Here is a 16,417-nt window from a genome sequence, read left to right as displayed (position 1 = left end):
ACACTCCAGGTTTCGAGGTGATTGTGTCCTCCGACGTATTCCACATCTTTGACAGGTAATTAACACAGCTCTGCTGCTTCGGAAACTTTTTCGGCGCAAGCATCCTGCGTCGATGACGTCGATGTGCTCCCTTGAGGACCTCAACCGACGGTCGACGTCACCGGATGTTATAAGTAGGACGCACAACGCCTGTAGCCTCAGTTCAGTTTTTTCCGTGAACGTGTTCACTTCGAAATCTCGGCGTGCCTCGGTTCTTGTTTATCGGTTCTTCTGAATATTGTTGTACGGATCTACGAGAAAATGTCTTTGTCTTCAGCTACCCCGAAGTCGGGCTTCAAGAAGTGTCGGGACTGCGGTTCCAAGATGTCTGACTGACCTGCACGACATCTGCCTATGGAGCCGGGGTGAGAGCCACGCCACTGATGACAGCGACGAATGCCAGTCTTTGACGTCGAAGGCCTTGCAGGAGCGAAAGTTGCTGTCGGCGGGTAAGGTTTCCAAACCCCGTAAGTCGAAGTCCACTGGACTTTCGACCGACGATTCGAGGGGCGACTCCGCATCGGCGTGAGTCCAGGGGGGTCTCGTTCCAGCATTATGTAGAATGGCGTGCCATTACTTCAGATGTGCGAGTTCTGGAGATCATAGCCCATGGCTACTGTCTTCCTTTCCGGCAGAGGCCGCACGACAATCCACTGGGGAAGCTCTTTGAAATCAAATCCCTGCTGGAGAAAGGCGCCATAGAACTGGTGCCTGTAGCGGAGAGGAACAAGGGATGGTATTCCCCATATTTTTTTTATCCTGAAAAAGGACGGAGGATTGAGACCCATCATGGACTTGCGTGGTTTGAACAAGCTCCTCAGGAAGGACAAGTTCAAGATGGTTACTCTTTCTCAAGTCCTCCAGGCCCTTCAACTTCAGGATTGGTTAGTGTCTCTCGGCCTCAAGGATGCTTACTTTCATGTGCCAATTCATCCCAAGCACAGGAAGTACCTGAGGTTCGCGGTTGGCCACTCGCATTTTCAGTTTTGGGTTCTGCCGTTCGGATTGACCTCCGCCCCAAGGGTCTTCACCAAGCTGATGGTGACAGCGTATCTCAGGAAAGGGGGGATTCACATCCACCCCTACTTGGACGATTGGTTGATGAGGGCGCACTCTCCCGAGCAAGCCCTGGATCATCTGTCCGTCACCTGTCACTCCCTTCACAGGCTGGGCTTCTCCCTCAATTTAAAGAAGTCCCATTTGACACCTACCCAGCTCTCCAGTACATCGGAGCAGTGCTAGACACATCCCTGGGGCAGTGTTTGCCTCCACAGGTGAGGGCTTATCACATTCTGCAGATGGTGGACACATTTCAACATGCTCAGTCTCCCGGTGTTCGAGTTCTTGAGGTTGTTCGGCCTCATGGCATCCTGCATTTTACTGGTGCCAGAGGCCAGGCTGCGGATGAGATCTCTGCAGTGGGCACTGAAGATGCAGTAGTCAGTCCTCCGGCAGGATGTCGGATCCTGTCTAGATTCCGCCCTCGGTCACCCAGGACCTTCTGTGGTGGGCCGTCGAAGGAAATCTGTTCAAAGGGGCTCCGTTTTGGCAACCATGGCCGGCGATGACCATCGTGACGCAAGCGTCCCTCACTGGTTGGGGAGCTCATGCCAACGAGCTGACAGCCAGCGGTCGTTGGTCTCCGGAGTCCAGACTCAACATCAATCTGTTAGAGCTGCGAGCTGTCGGGCTAGCCCTGAAGGCTTTTCTGCCGTCTGTTGGGGGGAAGAATGTCCTGATTATGATGGACAATACAGTGGCCATGCACTAACTCAACAAAAAGTGGGGGGGGGGGGTGGGAGCATGGTCTCTCCCTCTGTGCAGAGAGGCGATGCAGCTCTGGTTCTGGGCCATCCAGCAGGAAATTTCGATCTCGGTGGTTCATCTGGCCGGAGACAAAAAGGCGGCGGCGTATGCTCTGAGCAGGCAGAGCACGGTCTCTCACGAGTGGGAGCTGACTCTGGAAGTTCTTTTGGAGATCTTCACCCTTTGGGGAACTCTGCAAGTGGATATCTTCGCCACCGTGTCAACTGGAAGTGCGAAAGATTCTGCTTGCAGGAATTTCCGCCAAGAGGAGCCTTGGAGGACGTGTTCGTAGTGGAGTGGTCCTTCCCACTGCTGTACGAGTTTCCTCCAGTCCCTGTCATTCTGCAGATGTTGCAGAGGTTCGGTTCACGGATGATCCTCATTGCTCCGGCATGGGCCAGGAGAGCGTGGTACCTGGACCTTCTAGACATGTCCAGCTGCCCTACCGAGACGATCTGCTCTCACAGGAAGGGGGTTGAGTTCTCCATCCAGAGATCAAGTCTCTCAGCCTTCATGCTTGGTATCTGAAAGGCTAAGGTATAAGGATTGGGACTTCCCTGAGGACGTGATGGAGGTGTTGCCATTGGAAGAAGTTCTGCGACTGGTGCAGGGTACAGAATGTGGATCCTTTCCAATGTTCCATTCCTTTGGTTTTGTCTTTTTTGCTTTCTTTGGCCCACAAGGGTCTGAATGTGGGTACCATTAAGGGTTACCTGGCGGCGCTGTCCATATTTAAGCGCTCGTCTGAGGAATGTTATTTTAAAATCCCTTTTGAGATTGCAGTTTCTAAAAGGGCTAACTCATGTTTCCACCGTCGCCTTCCCAGGTGCCGGGATGGGATTTGAATTTGGTTTTAAAGTTCCTCTTGGGAGCTCTGTTTGAGCCCTTACATTCTTGTCCATGGAGACTGTTAACCTTTAAAACTGTATTTTTAGTTGGGGTTACTTCCGCACGCGGAGTTGCAGGCACTTTCCACCAAACCACCCTTCACTGTGTCCCATAAGGACAGGATTATCCTTAGGGTACGGCCTTCCTTTCCTCCGAAGGTTGTCAGAATTCCATCTGAGCCAGAAGGCGATCCTTCCGGCGTTGTATCCTCCTCCACATCCTGGTAAGGAAGAGGAGAGTCTCCATAGGTTGGATCCTAGGCGAGCTTTGAGTTTCTATCTCTCACGGATGTCCCGGGTCAGAGTGGATGATCAGCCCTTTATTGGTTACACTGGAAGGCGTTTAGGTCAGGCTGTTTCTAAGCAGACCTGGTCTAGATGGATCATTTTGACGATCTGTGAATTCTATCGTTTGGCGGTGAAGGACCCTCCAGTAGGCTTACAGACCCATTGTACTGGGGGTATGGCTACCGCCACTGCACTGCAGAGGGGGGGTTCCAATTGGCAATATTTGCGATGCGGCCACATGGGCCTCTGTCCATGCTTTTGTGAAACATTATTCCCTGGATTCTATCCATGGGCAGGATTTGGTCTTTGGCAAGCCAGTCCTCTATTCTGCAATTTGATTGGGCAGTCTAAATATTCTAAATTCTTTTCCCACCTCCTTACGTTGATACTGCTTTGGGAGTCTGTCAAAGATGTGGAATATGTCGGAGGACACAATCCCCTTGAAGAACCAAGTTACTCTCTTACCTGGTAACCTTCTTTCAATGGGATGTTCCTCCGACGTATTCCACATCGTCCCCTCCCTACCTACCCCTCTACAGAATTTCTTATGCGATTACAGCTTTCGTTTCCGCAAGGCTTTCTGTAGTTATTCTGGCAGAAGATTGGTGCCATACGTTCTGGGGGAAAAAACTACAACTGAGGCTACGGGCGGCGTGCATCCTAATTATAGCATCCAGTGACGTCGGAGGTCCTCGAGGGAGCGTATCGACGTTATTGACGCAGGATGCCTGCGCCGGAAGTTTCCGAAGCAGCACAGCTGTGGTAATTACCTGTCAAAGATGTGGAATACGTCGGAGGAACATCCCTTCGAAAGAACGTTACCAGGTTAGAAAGTAACTTAAACAATTATTAATGTAGTTATCAGTCAATTAGAATAAGCCTTCTTCAGAAGGGAGCCATATAATGGTAATGCACAAATACACTTCAAAACTGTACACTCTTAGTTTCTAAATCAGTAAAGACCCTTTTGGGATGGCCCACAGACACAACCTACACCTATAGCTGACTTCAATAACTGGGGGGCTGGGGACATTATTATCTTAATGTTGGCATTTAGAATACTCTTAGGAGTTGGCAAAAGGAAAAGGTTATTAAAACAAATAAGACCACACATATTGTTAAGCAGGCAAATACTTTTGGATCTTCCAAGAAGAGTCATACAATTCAATAGGCTAAGCCAAAGTCAATGGGCAAAAATCTTTTATAGGATGAAGCACTTCTGGTAAGTAAATGGAAAAGGCTTTCCACAAGTTCTTAGGAGTCATTGATGAAAAGAAGAATCCTATGTAGGGCCACAAGCTTCTTATTATTATTCTAAGCACTCTACACTAAGAGGTAAGTTCTCTCAGACTTTTTACAGTACCTTAGAAATGAAGAAAAAGGTCCAGTTGATGACTTCTATTCTTGTGCAGCTCTGCAGATCTTGCTGTTCCTGAGCCTCAGTCGTGAGGACAAAAGGGAGGATGTCGGGGGACTCCTGCAATGCACTGGCACGGTCAAACCTCGCAACCGGCAAACTTCATTTTCAGTGGCTGTTGAGTGTTTCAGCTCCTTGCGTCTACCGCAAATGGCAACACTGTGGTCCCTGGCTGTCGAGATGGACTTTCCTTGCTTCTGGGGTCCCGCACTCTGAGAGGACTCAGGCTTGGTCAGTCTTGCTTCTTGGGAGTCTGGAGGATCTTCCTGGCGCTCTAGGCCAGCTTAAAAGCAACACACACAATCGGGTGTTCCTCTCTTTGGCTATACGGTTTCCAGCAGGAACTCTGTGGAAATTCAACAAGCTCTGAGATGGATGTCCAGGTGGCTTACTTTGGAGTAGATTGGTCCCACCAATCAAGGGGAGAAGTCGTCTTTGTAGCGGCTTCTTTGTCGATGCGAACTTGGCATTTAGGCACTGCAGCAGTGCTTCACCGGGCAAACCAACGGTCCAGGAGCTGCAGCAGGCATCCTCTTAAAGTTCTTCTTCGGTTCCTTCGTCCAGTGGTCGACTCTGCCTTCCAAGCCGAAAGACTGGTCTTTTATTCAGTTCTCTCCCATTCATTCCAGTCTAGCTGTCAGTCACCCAGCAGAGTGGCTGTCATTGCCGGACAGTCAGCCGGCCAATCACCACAGCGTGCATTTGGGTCTCCTATGAGATTAAGCACAGGGAGTTTCGGGCACCGCCCTCACTTCCTGCTGTTTGGGATAATTCTCATAAATGTGCCAATTCCCTCTACCTTAGAGCCCTCCAGCTCTTTTGCTAAACTTGGGGACTTTGAACTTTTTAATTCTTTTCTGTTCTCTGTTTATTTCTTTGATGGTGGAGTTTTAGACAACTCCATAGGCATCATATTTTCATGTCACACTGCACCCTCAGTGCAATGACACAGGGAAGCCTTTTAGACTGCCCCAAGGTTTAAATACCTTCTCTGAGATAAACTGTTTCCCAGAGAAAGTAAAGTGAAATTGACCTTTCTAGTCTTTCCAAATTTCTAGACCCAGCACACACTATCTTACAATAGAGTGCTGGAGGGGTTAACTAGTATCCCCAAGGGAACTACATACAAACTTTGCCCATTAATTGGTCCCACCAACTCAAGGGGAGAAGTCGTCCTTGCTGGGGCTTCTCTGTTGATGCGAACTTGGCATTTCGGCACTGCAGCAGGGCTTCACCGGGCAAACCAACTGTCCAGGAGTTGCAGCAGGCATCCTCTTCAAATTGTTCGGTTCCTTCGTACAGTGGTCGACTGCCTTCCAAGCCAAAAGACTCGCCTTTTATACAGTCTCTCTGTTTCATTCCAGCTTAGCTGTCACTCACCCAGCAGGGTGGCTGTCCTTACCGGACAGTCAGCCAGCCAATCACGCCAGAGTCCATTTGGGTCTCCCAGGAGACCAAGCACAGGGAGTTTCGGCCACCTCCCTCACTTCCTGCCCACCCCAGACACTCGGGCGCCAGAGGCGGTCTTCAGTCCTGAAGCCCGCCAAAGGTGTAAGAACAAAGGGACCAAATCTAGTTTGGTGTGCAGAGACAAACTCTAGAAGGACCTTTACAAAAAAACGGTGAAATAAGGAGACCGGGACCTGTTTAAACAAAGGGGACTCAGGCGCCATCTTGAAAAACATTGCTCCCGTGATTTTTAGCTACTGGTGTTCAGTCGGGAAAAATCATGGTAGTTGGCTGTAAAACCACTGCCACCAGCCATTTTCGATAGGAAAGGTTAGAATGTGACTGCTACATGAGTATTTAGACACAGGGGATACTATGTAACCCCTCCAGCAGTCTATTCTAAGCTAGTGTGTGCTGGGTCTAGTAATTTGGAAAGACTAGTAAAGTCAATTTCACTTTACATTTTCTGGGAAACGGTAGTTTATCCCAGAGAAGGTATTTAAACCTTGGGACAGCCTAAAAGGCTTCCCTGTGTCACTGCACTGAGGGTGCTGTGTAACACACATGAAAAGATGCCTATTGAGTTATCTAAAAACCCCATAATCAAAAGAAATGAACACAGAAAACAAACGGAATTTAAAAGTTTAAAGCCGCAAAGTTTAGCAAAAGAGCTGGAGGGCTCTAAGGTAGAGGGAATTAGCACATTTATGGGAATTCTCCCTAACACCAGTGCATTGCAGGAGTCGCCACCCCCCCTCCCCCTGCTGAGCCCCTCCACCGACGTCTTCCCTCTTGTCCCACGACTGAGGCCCAGGAACAGTGAGAGATGCCGAGCTGCACAGGAGTCATCTGCTGCATCTTGTCTTCACTTCACTACAAAGTCGAAGAGAACGTACCTCGTGCTGTAGAGTTGCTTGCATCTTCTACTACACACAAGTCTAAAAGCTTGTGGCCCTACATTGATTCATCTTTTTCTCCAAAGACCTCTGAAACATTGTGCAAATACTTTTCTACTTACCTTTAAAGAAGTGCTTCAGCCCATATAGACTCTTGCCTATGACTTTGGCTTAGTCTGTTTTAAACTGAATTACTCTTTTTGGGGAATCAAAGTGTTTGCCTGCTTAAATATTTGTGGTATCTTGTTTGCTCTAATAATTTTTCCCTTTTTACTTTTAACTAATTCTAAATGCCAACAGTAATATATTAATTTCGATGTGCAGTCATAATGTCGACTGCAAAAAAGTCAAACAAAGATGTCGAAAAAAATGGAATGTGTTTTTTTTAAATGTATATTTTTTGGGGTTGGGTAGTAAAAATAAACGGGGGACTGGGGAGATTCCCCCCCATTAAAAAAAAAAACACATTCGAAATTTGTTTTTTCGACATTTTTGTATTCAACTTTTTTGAATTCGACATTATCACTATGAACCATTAATTTCAACAGCACTCTGGCAGTTGAAGTCACCTTAGGGTGTATGTCTCTGCTGTATGCCATCCCAAATGGGTATTTACTGATTCTGAACTAAGATTGTGTAATTTTGAAGTATACTTGTGTGGTGTTCAATAGTGCTTCCGTCTGAAGAAGGCTTACATTAACTGACTTGTAAATTAATTGTTTTATCAAGAAACCGTGTGTGTAAGTGTTTGCTTGGATACTTGTCACTGCGAACCTCTTTTCCTCCCCTACAGCTCACATGACCCCTCTTGAGAGAAGCCTGGCTACTCGTCCACACTACCAACCTGTGTAGTACAGACGTGTATAAAAGGTTGGGTTGCTACTGCCAGGAGGTCAGGGTTGTTGTAGTGCACCCTATGGGTACTGCATACAATCCAGCCTAACACTCGAGGTTTCTTGATAAAACAATTATTAATTTATAGCACAGTCAGTTGTATAATCCTTCTTCAGAAGGGAGCAATATGTGTAACAATTAAAATACACTTCAAAACACACTTAGTTGCTCTATATCCGATACCCATTGGGGATGCACACACACTTCCTACACCCTCGGGTGACTTAAATAGCTAGAACACTGTGGACATTGATTTATCACTGGTACAGTTAGAGCAATAATGAGTATGGTGTAACAGTGGAATAAAGCACAAGTTAACAAAAAATTCACAAACAGCTAAGTACTTTTAGAAACCTCCCAATGCGGAGTAAGTTAACCCTTTCCTGGGGGAAAGGCCAAAGCACAAAGTTAGAGGTAAAAAGGAGTCTCAGGGAGCCAGGACAGCCAATGTTAATTGCACAATGTCTAGGGGAGCTGAAGATCTTCCTTGCATGTAGGTTAAAGGTCTTGCACAATGTTTTTAGAAATGTTTGTAGAAAATCTAACACTTGAAGGACCACAAGCTGGGAGGCTTGTGGGGGGCAACGCTTTAACAACTCTGCAAGGTAACCAAGAAAGGTCTCAACTGAGAGCAAGTAAGGCTAGAAGAACTGGTTCCAGCTGGATTCTGTTCCTGTACAGTTCTGCAGATCCTGTTGTTGCTGAGCCTCAGTCGTGGGGACAAGCGGGAAGACGTCTGGGGACTCCTGCTCTGCAATGGGAAGGTCAGCGGCAACATAGGGCAAACTTCAATTCAGTGGCCCTTCGCTGTTTCAGCGCCTCACATCAAATAGCAACACTGCGGTTCTCAGATACCACTTCAGACTTTCCTTGCTTCTGGGGTCCAGCACTCTGAGGTGGATCAGGCTTTGTCAGTCCTGCATCAGGGAAGTCCAGAGGATCTTCCTAGCGCTCAGGTCCAACTTAAAAGCAACACACACAATCTGGTGTTCCTCTCCCTGTTTTTTCGGTTCCAGCAGCAGCAGTGGAAGTACAGCCAGCTTCGAGAGGATGTCCAGACGGGCTTACTTTGGAGTTGATTGGTCCCACCAACTCGAAGGGAGAAGTCGTCCTTGCAGGGCTTCCCTAGTCGAGGCGAATAGCACAGTAGCAGGGCTTCACCGGGCAAACCAACGGTCCAGTAGTTGGAGCAGTTGTTTCTTCCAAGTTATTCTTCGGATTCCTTTGTCCAGTGGTTGAATGCAGGGTGGAATCACACAGCAGGGTGGCTGTCCTTGATGGACAGCCAGCCGGCCAATTGCCTTTGGCCTGTAACCAAGGGGATTAAGCACAAGGTGTTTGGGTACCTCCCTCATTTCCTGTCCCTGCCAGACATCCTGGAGCCAGAGGCGGGCTTCACTCGTGAATCCCGCCAAAGACAAAACAAGCAAAGGGACCAAACCTGGTTTGGCACGCAGAGTAAATCTGAAGAAGGACCTTTCCAACAAGAAATGTCGAAAAAAGAATACTGAGGCAATTTTGATGAAATGGGCACCCATGGGTGCTATACTGAAGCTGTGAACACAGCCCATTTTAAAAACACACAATGGTATTAAAAAGTAAACCACTGCCACCAGCCATTAATTGTAGAAAGGGTAACATAAAAATGTTACATGAGAAACTAGACAAAGGGATACGAAGTAACCCCTCCAGCACCCTATGGTAAAATGGTGTGTGCGGGGTCTAGAAAGTTACACAATGCAAGTAGTCAATTTCACTTCACTGCTCTTGGAAACCATAGTTTAAACCTTTGGGACATCCAAGACTTCCCTGTGCCACTGCACTGAAGGTGCTGTGTGGCACAATATAAAGATGATGCCTATGGAGGTTGTCAGGCTCCAAAGTCAAAAGAAACACAAAGTCCTAGTGTAAAAAAAAAATACATGAGAGAGTGGGGAAAACGGTCTCTCTCCCTCCAAGTTGAAAATTCAAAGTCCTAAAGTCCAGCAAAAGAGCTGGGGGTCTCTAAGGTAGAGGAGAATTGGCACATTTCTGAGAATGCTCCTTACCAAAACTCAATATTTTAATGGTGATCACAAATAAGTGCCAATTCTGACCTCAAATGACGTCAGTGTGCTGGAATATATATATATATATATATCACAAACAGAGTTTACTCAGCTACTTTATTGCTCTTGTTGAACTGAATCCTAACTTTTACATTAATGTTACTATTAGTTGCTGCTTTTTAAAGATTGTCTAATTATCCTTGTGTACGTATACATTTTTTTATACCATAACTGTCAGTTTACTTGGATACCTGTATTTACTGATTTCATTGTACAGCTCACATTACCCCTCTTGAGATAAGCCTGGCTGATAGTCACTCTAACAACTTGTGTAGTACAGGCCTATATTAAAAGGTGGGTTACCAAGAGATAAGGATTGTAATGTCCCACACCAGTTGGACTCTACAATTTCTTAACTAACACACGTTTACAATCAACCCTCTCGGACCCATTCCCAGCATTTGCTTCCTTCTCCAAAATCATTCTTCTTTACAATTAAAATAATATTTTTTGATAATTGCTTTCTATGCATCATGGTAGCTTCATTTTTTTTTTTATCACTCATTTCTGGCTTAACTTTATTTTTCTCTCGTAGGCTCTGAAATGAAGAATAATGATGCTGGTGTTAAATCGGAACCAACTGCAGTGAGTGCCTTTCCATATGTTCTTTGTTCCAACCTGTTAAAAATTATAAATGACTCCGCATCATACCTAGTTTTGGAAACTGAACCACATCCCCTTCAGGACTTCAAAAAAGAAGGCAAAGTGTTATGGAGATTTGTATACAGCCTTCTGGTGAGCGGTGTAAAACCATTCTAACCGATTAGCAAGACAAGGTTCCTGCCAAAACAAAAACCCAAATCAGTGTAGCAATGGTGGGAGTGTTAGGCAAAGTTTGTATGCATTACACTCTGCGAACACTATAAGCATCTACAGGTATAGGAAACCTAACCTTTGGTATAAGCTTGTACTACACAGTTTTGGTAGCGTGTTGAGCAGCCAGGCTTGTCTCAAGAGGGGTCAATGTGAACTGTAGTGGAGTTGCACAGAGATTTACAGTTACAAGTATTCAAATAAACTTACACTCAAGGTTTCTTGAATAATTAGTTATTAATTTATCAGTCAGATAGAATAAGCCTTCATAAGGGAGCAATATAACAGTAACACTCAAATACACTTCATGAAATACACACTTTAAATATCTCTAAATCAGTAGATACCCTTTGGGATGGCCCACAGACACTACCTACACCCTCAGGTGACTTCAATTGCTAGGGGCCTTGGGACATTAATATATCACTGTTGCATTTAAAGTCATATGGGAAGAAGTCAAAAGGAAAAGATTTGGAGCATACAAGAGACACAATTATTCTTAAGCAGGCAAATACTTTTGGATCCCCCCAGAAAAAGTAATTCGGTACAACAGGCTAGGCAAAGGTCTTATATAGGATGAAGCACCTCTGGTAGGTAAATGGAAAAGTCTTTGCATAATGTTTTAGAAGTCTTTGAAGAAAAGAAGAATCACATGTAGGGCCACAAGCTGATTAGACTTGTGAGTAGTAGAAGATGCAAGCAACTCTACAGCAAGAGGCAAGTTCTTAGACGTTGTACAGTACCTTTACAAATGAAGAAAAGATGCAGCAGATGACTTGTTCCCGTGCAGCGCTGCAGATCTCACTGTTCCTGGACCTCAGTCGTGGGGACAAGAGGGAGGACATTGGGAGACTCCTGCAATGCACTGGGACGGTCAAAACTCGCAACCAGCAAACTTCACTTTTAGTGGCTGTTCAGTGTTTAAGCTCCTTCTATCTACCACAAATAGCAACACTGTGGTTCCTGGCTGTCGAGATGGACTTTCCTGGCTTTTTGGGGTCCTGCACCCTGTTGCGGGGTCTCGGGCTCGGTCAGTCCTGCTTCCTGGGAGTCCGGAGGATCTTCCTCCAGCTCTTGGTCAGCTTATAAGCAACGCACACAATCTGGTGTTCCTCTCCCTGGCTATACAGTTTCCAGCAGCAACTCTGTGGTAATTCAATCGGCTCCTAGATGATGTCCAGGTGACTGACTTTGGAGTTGATTGGTCCTACCAACTCAAAGGGAGACGTTCTTGCAGGGCTTCTGTTGATGCAAACTTGTCGATTCGGACTTGCAGCAGGGCTTCACTGGGCAAACCAATGGTCCAGGAATTGCAGCAGCCGTCCTATTCAAGCTCTTCTTCGGTTCCTTCATCCAGTGGTCGACTCTGCCTTCCAAGCCAAGAGACTCCTTTTATTCAGTTCTCTCCCATTCATTCCAGCCTAGCTGTCACTCACCCTGCAGGGTGGATGTCCTTGCCGGATATTCAGCCAGCCAATCACCACAGAGTGCACTTGGGTCTCCTAGGAGACTAAGCACAGAGAGTTCTGGGCACCTCCCTCACTTCCTGCCTACCCCAGACACTCTGGCGCCAGAGGCGCTCTTCATGCCTGAAGACCGCCAAAGGCGTAGGAACAAAGGGACCAAACCTGGTTTGGTGTGCAGAGACAAACTCTAGAAGGACCTTTCCAAAAAGAAACGGTGAAAAAGAAGACCCGGTCATATTTTTTTAGAGGGGGCTCAGATGCCATCTTGAAAAACATGGCTCCTGTGATTTAACGCTACCGTTTGTGGTCGGGGAAAAATCATGGTTGTTTGTTGTAAAACCATTGCCAGCAGCCATTTCGATATGAAAGTGTAGCATTTGACTGCTACATGCGTTTCTAGACATCGGGGATACTTGCTAACCCCTCCAGCACTCTATTGTAAGATGGTGTGTGCTGGGTCTAAGAATTTAAAAAGACTAGTAAAGTCAATTTAACCTTATGTTCTCTGGGAAACAGTAGTTTATCCCAGATAAGGTATTTAAACTTTGGGACAGCCTAAAAGGCTTCCTTGCGTCACTGCACTGAGGGTGCTGTGTGACACACATGAAAAGATGATGCCTAGAGTTATCTAAAACCCCATAATCAAAGAACACGAGTAAAACACTCATCAAAATACATGTGTGGAAAAAAGGGTCGCTCTCTCCAGGTAAAAAAAAACAAGTCCTCAAAATCCAGCAAAGTTGCTGGGGGTCTTTAAGGTGAAGGGAATTAACACATTTATGAGAATTCTCCCCAACAATTAATAGATACGCATTTGTGATGGCACACAACCTTCCTACACCCTGGAGTGAATTAAATAACTAGGACACTGTGGACATTGATATATCACTGGCACATTTAGAGCAATACTGAGTTTGGTGTCAAAAGGAAAAGGGTAGGGAATAAAACAAGGGTTAACAAATATTCTTAAGCAGGAAAGTACTTTTGAACCCCCCAATGCAAAGTAAATTAACCCAAAGTCAGAGGTGAAGAGTCTTTCAGGGAGCCAGGACAGCCAATGCCAATTGAGCAAAGTCTAGGGGAGCTGAAGCACTACTTGAAGGTAAGTAAAGTCTTGCACAATGTTTTAGAAATCTTTGTAGAAAATGAAATCACTGTTGGGCCACAAGCTGGGAGGCTTGTGAGGGGCAAAGCTGCAAGCAACTCTGCAAAAGGCAACCAAGGCAAGCTGAAGAAATTGGTTCCAGCTGGGTTCTGTTCTAGTTTTAGTGTGGCAGATCCTGTTGTTCCTGGGCCTCAGTCATGGGGACAAGAGAGAGGGAGGACGTCTGCGGACTCCTGCACTACGGTTTGAAGGTTGACGGCAGCACTGGGAAAACTTCAGATCAGCAACACTTTGCGGTTTCAGCTTTTCACGAATAGCACCACTGCGGTTCTCGGATACCTTCTGGGCTTTCCTCGCATCTGCGGACCAGCACTCTGTTGAGTTGGCTCAGCCTTGGCCAGTCCTATTTCATGGGCGCCCGGAGGATCTTCATGTAGCTCGGATCCGACTTAGACAAGACACTCGATTCTGGTGTTCCATTGCTGCTGCAGGAACCGATTGCCAGGGAGAGGAAGTACAGCCAGCTCCGAGAGGATTTCCAGATGAGTCTGTCTTGGGGTCGATTGGTCCGACCAACCCAAGGGGAGAAGTCCTTTGCAGGGCTTCTAGTCGAGGTGAATTCAGAGCTTCGGCACTCCAGCAGGCCTTAACTGGGCAAACCAACTGTCCAGAAGTTGCAGCAGGCTTCTCTTCAAAGTTCTTTGTCGGATTTCTTCGTCCAGTGGTCGACTCTGCCTTCCTAGCAAAAAACCTTGCCTTTATCCATGTTTCTCCCATTGATTAGTAGCCTAGCTGTTACTCACCCAGCAGGGTGGCTGTACTCCAAGGACAGCAAGGCAGCCAATCACCTTTGGGTGCATTCCTGTAACCAAGATTCTGATGCTTGTTAATCTGCTTGGAATCACATGCTGTGCATATGGTCCGACATCCAGTGGTAACCGCAGAGTATTGCATCTTGTCTTTCGGGGGACCGAAAGGGGACGTCGGCATAGGCGTGTCTGAAACACTATCCCTATCGTGATGTGTGTAGTACCCAAAATCCCTCACGCGCCGAGGTCCCTCAGATTGTTTCTTTCCGCCCAGATACTGGTCGCCCTATAGCGGAGCTCTTCATGAGACATTCTTTATCTTACTGAATTGTCGGTTTAATCCCTGTTAAGTCACTTCGTCTATCAAGAACATCTTCGACGAAGACTACGGGGAACTGTCTACGGCTGTGGATTCCGGCACCTAAGATCTGGCGTTCGGACCTCCACGTGGTCGGGCCTTCTGGCCGGCCTACACAGTAGGGAGAGTGGGCTTGGGGTTTGCCATACTGCTATGTCTTTCCTCTTTTCCACTTCTTTCCTTTTTGGTCTGGTCACCCCTTCCCTTCTGCTATGGAAAGGACTCCGTTTAGATTCTGCCCTCTGTGAAGGGTCAGATATCCGTGGAAGGACGAGCACACTTCGTGTACGCTTGTCTCCCATTAAAGTGGTGTTGGGCGTATAAACTCCTAAACCTAATCCCTTAAGGAGCGCCGGTTGAAGCGGTGGACCGTGTACGGTATGACACGCGTGGAGCCTCCCTCCCCTGCCGCGACACCAACCGAGAGTGACGGGGTACATCGGATGACCAAATGTCCAACGTGGACGTTGTAGACCTTGAGGTGGACGATTCTAGAGCCGCCACGCCCGTCCCCGACCCTTGTAGGCTCGACTACGGTCTTGCTATAGGGACCACACCCGGTGACAGGGGCGTACAATCGCACCACACAAAGCGCACAACCGAAGCGCCCTCCTCAGCGACCTCGTCGAAGAAGGCGCAAGCGTCATCGGATCGATCTGCTCGGAAGCCTTCCCCGCATCCGCAGCAGCGCATGACTGGGCTTAATAAACATAACAAAGGCGCTACTCCCCAAACTACACGCGCCGAAGTTTCTGATCAAGAAACTTCGAGTTTCAAGCTTTCCAAGGCCCGTGCAGGCTAGAAAACTATACGAGTAGGCCTCTAACTACGAGTAGGCTTCTACCCGGGAAGCCATCATCGGAGGCGTTGTCCCCCGAAGATTCGGTAACTATCAGTAAGAGCATCAATAGGATTGCTACGGTGGTGGGCCTAGTACCGGTTTCGCCCACAGTTATGGGCCAATCCGCCGAAAGGTTTTCCACGGTTTTGGGAGACGATCCTGAGGACTCTTAAGAAGAGAGCCAGGTACCCCTCTCAAGCACCCTGAGGAGATCCTCTGAACGCCTTAGGGCGGAGGACCCGGTTCCTGCTCAGCTGGGCCCATTTGGGTCATCCAAGTGGACCACGGAGCAATTTGAGGGGTATATGGATCGGCTGCAGCAGGTTTTCGGGGCTTCTGATCAACCTCTGCCGAAAAAAGCTCAGGTAGACTTAGATGTTCAACACTATGTTGATTATCAAGAAGATGTCCAGAAGGACATGTATAGAGACATCTATACAGAAGAAGAGGAGACTTCTTTTCTGGAAAATTATGGGGAAGATCAAGGCGCAACGGACAACTGGGAAGACACCCAGCAGGACGATCACAATTCTGATATAGTTTGCCTCGACTCTCCCCCATCCACACTGGTTCGGCAGGCTCCCCCGGTGGATGATCAAATGGCTTTCAACAACACGTTGAAAAAAGCAGCGGAATTCTTTAAAATTGCCACGCTTGAGGCATTGCCTGAACAGGATTTCACAGAAAACATTATTAATGACAAGCCTCCGGCTAGCCAGTTTATCCCTCTCTTGAGCTCTGTAAAGAGACGGCTGGCCCCTTCTTTACTCACACCCGCTCAGACGAGGGCTGTGAACCCAAGGGTCAAAACTCTTTCGGCCCTCCCCCGCCGACCCGCTTTACATCAAAGGGCACGCAATCCCAGACTCGCTGGTGGTGACCAACACTCGCAAAAGAGCAGGGATTCCCCTTGCCACGGGAGTCACCCCCGGACAAGGAGTCCAAAAGGTTGTATGCCTTAGGCAAACGGGTCACGTCGGCGGCTGCTTATACCGTCCGGATTGCCAATAACACGACGTTACTTGCAAGCTACGTCGACGCCCAATTGAACCTACTCAAAGAAGGCCTTCAGGAGGTTCCGGAACCAACCAGAGCCAAGCTTCTCGCCATTGTCTCGGAGGGCAAACTTGCCAATCAAAATGTTGTAAAGAATCCCCTGGACTCCGCAGAGACAGCAGGCAGGTCTCTCGCACAGGGTACTCTCCTAAAGAGACACGCGTGGCTGCGCACGTCAGGTTTCG

General features: G+C 47.4%; 1 protein-coding gene across 6 annotated transcripts in view; it reads left to right on the top strand.

The window, feature by feature from the left end:
* The window catches only part of EP400 (E1A binding protein p400), a 1,542,855-nt gene that overhangs the window by 304,100 nt on the left and 1,222,338 nt on the right, over nucleotides 1-16,417 (top strand). For all 6 annotated transcript variants that reach the window (XM_069620067.1, XM_069620064.1, XM_069620063.1 and 3 more), the window contains one exon: nucleotides 10,320-10,369. In XM_069620067.1, the coding sequence (XP_069476168.1) occupies nucleotides 10,320-10,369 (50 nt within the window). The remainder of the gene's footprint in view (nucleotides 1-10,319; nucleotides 10,370-16,417) is intronic.

The sequence above is a fragment of the Ambystoma mexicanum genome, chromosome 10 (assembly GCF_040938575.1).
Source record: "Ambystoma mexicanum isolate Mex_15411 chromosome 10, UKY_AmexF1_1, whole genome shotgun sequence".
NCBI classification, from domain to species: domain Eukaryota; kingdom Metazoa; phylum Chordata; class Amphibia; order Caudata; family Ambystomatidae; genus Ambystoma; species Ambystoma mexicanum.
Note: the sequence above shows the minus strand (reverse complement) of the source record. Positions and strands in the feature narration are given on the sequence as shown.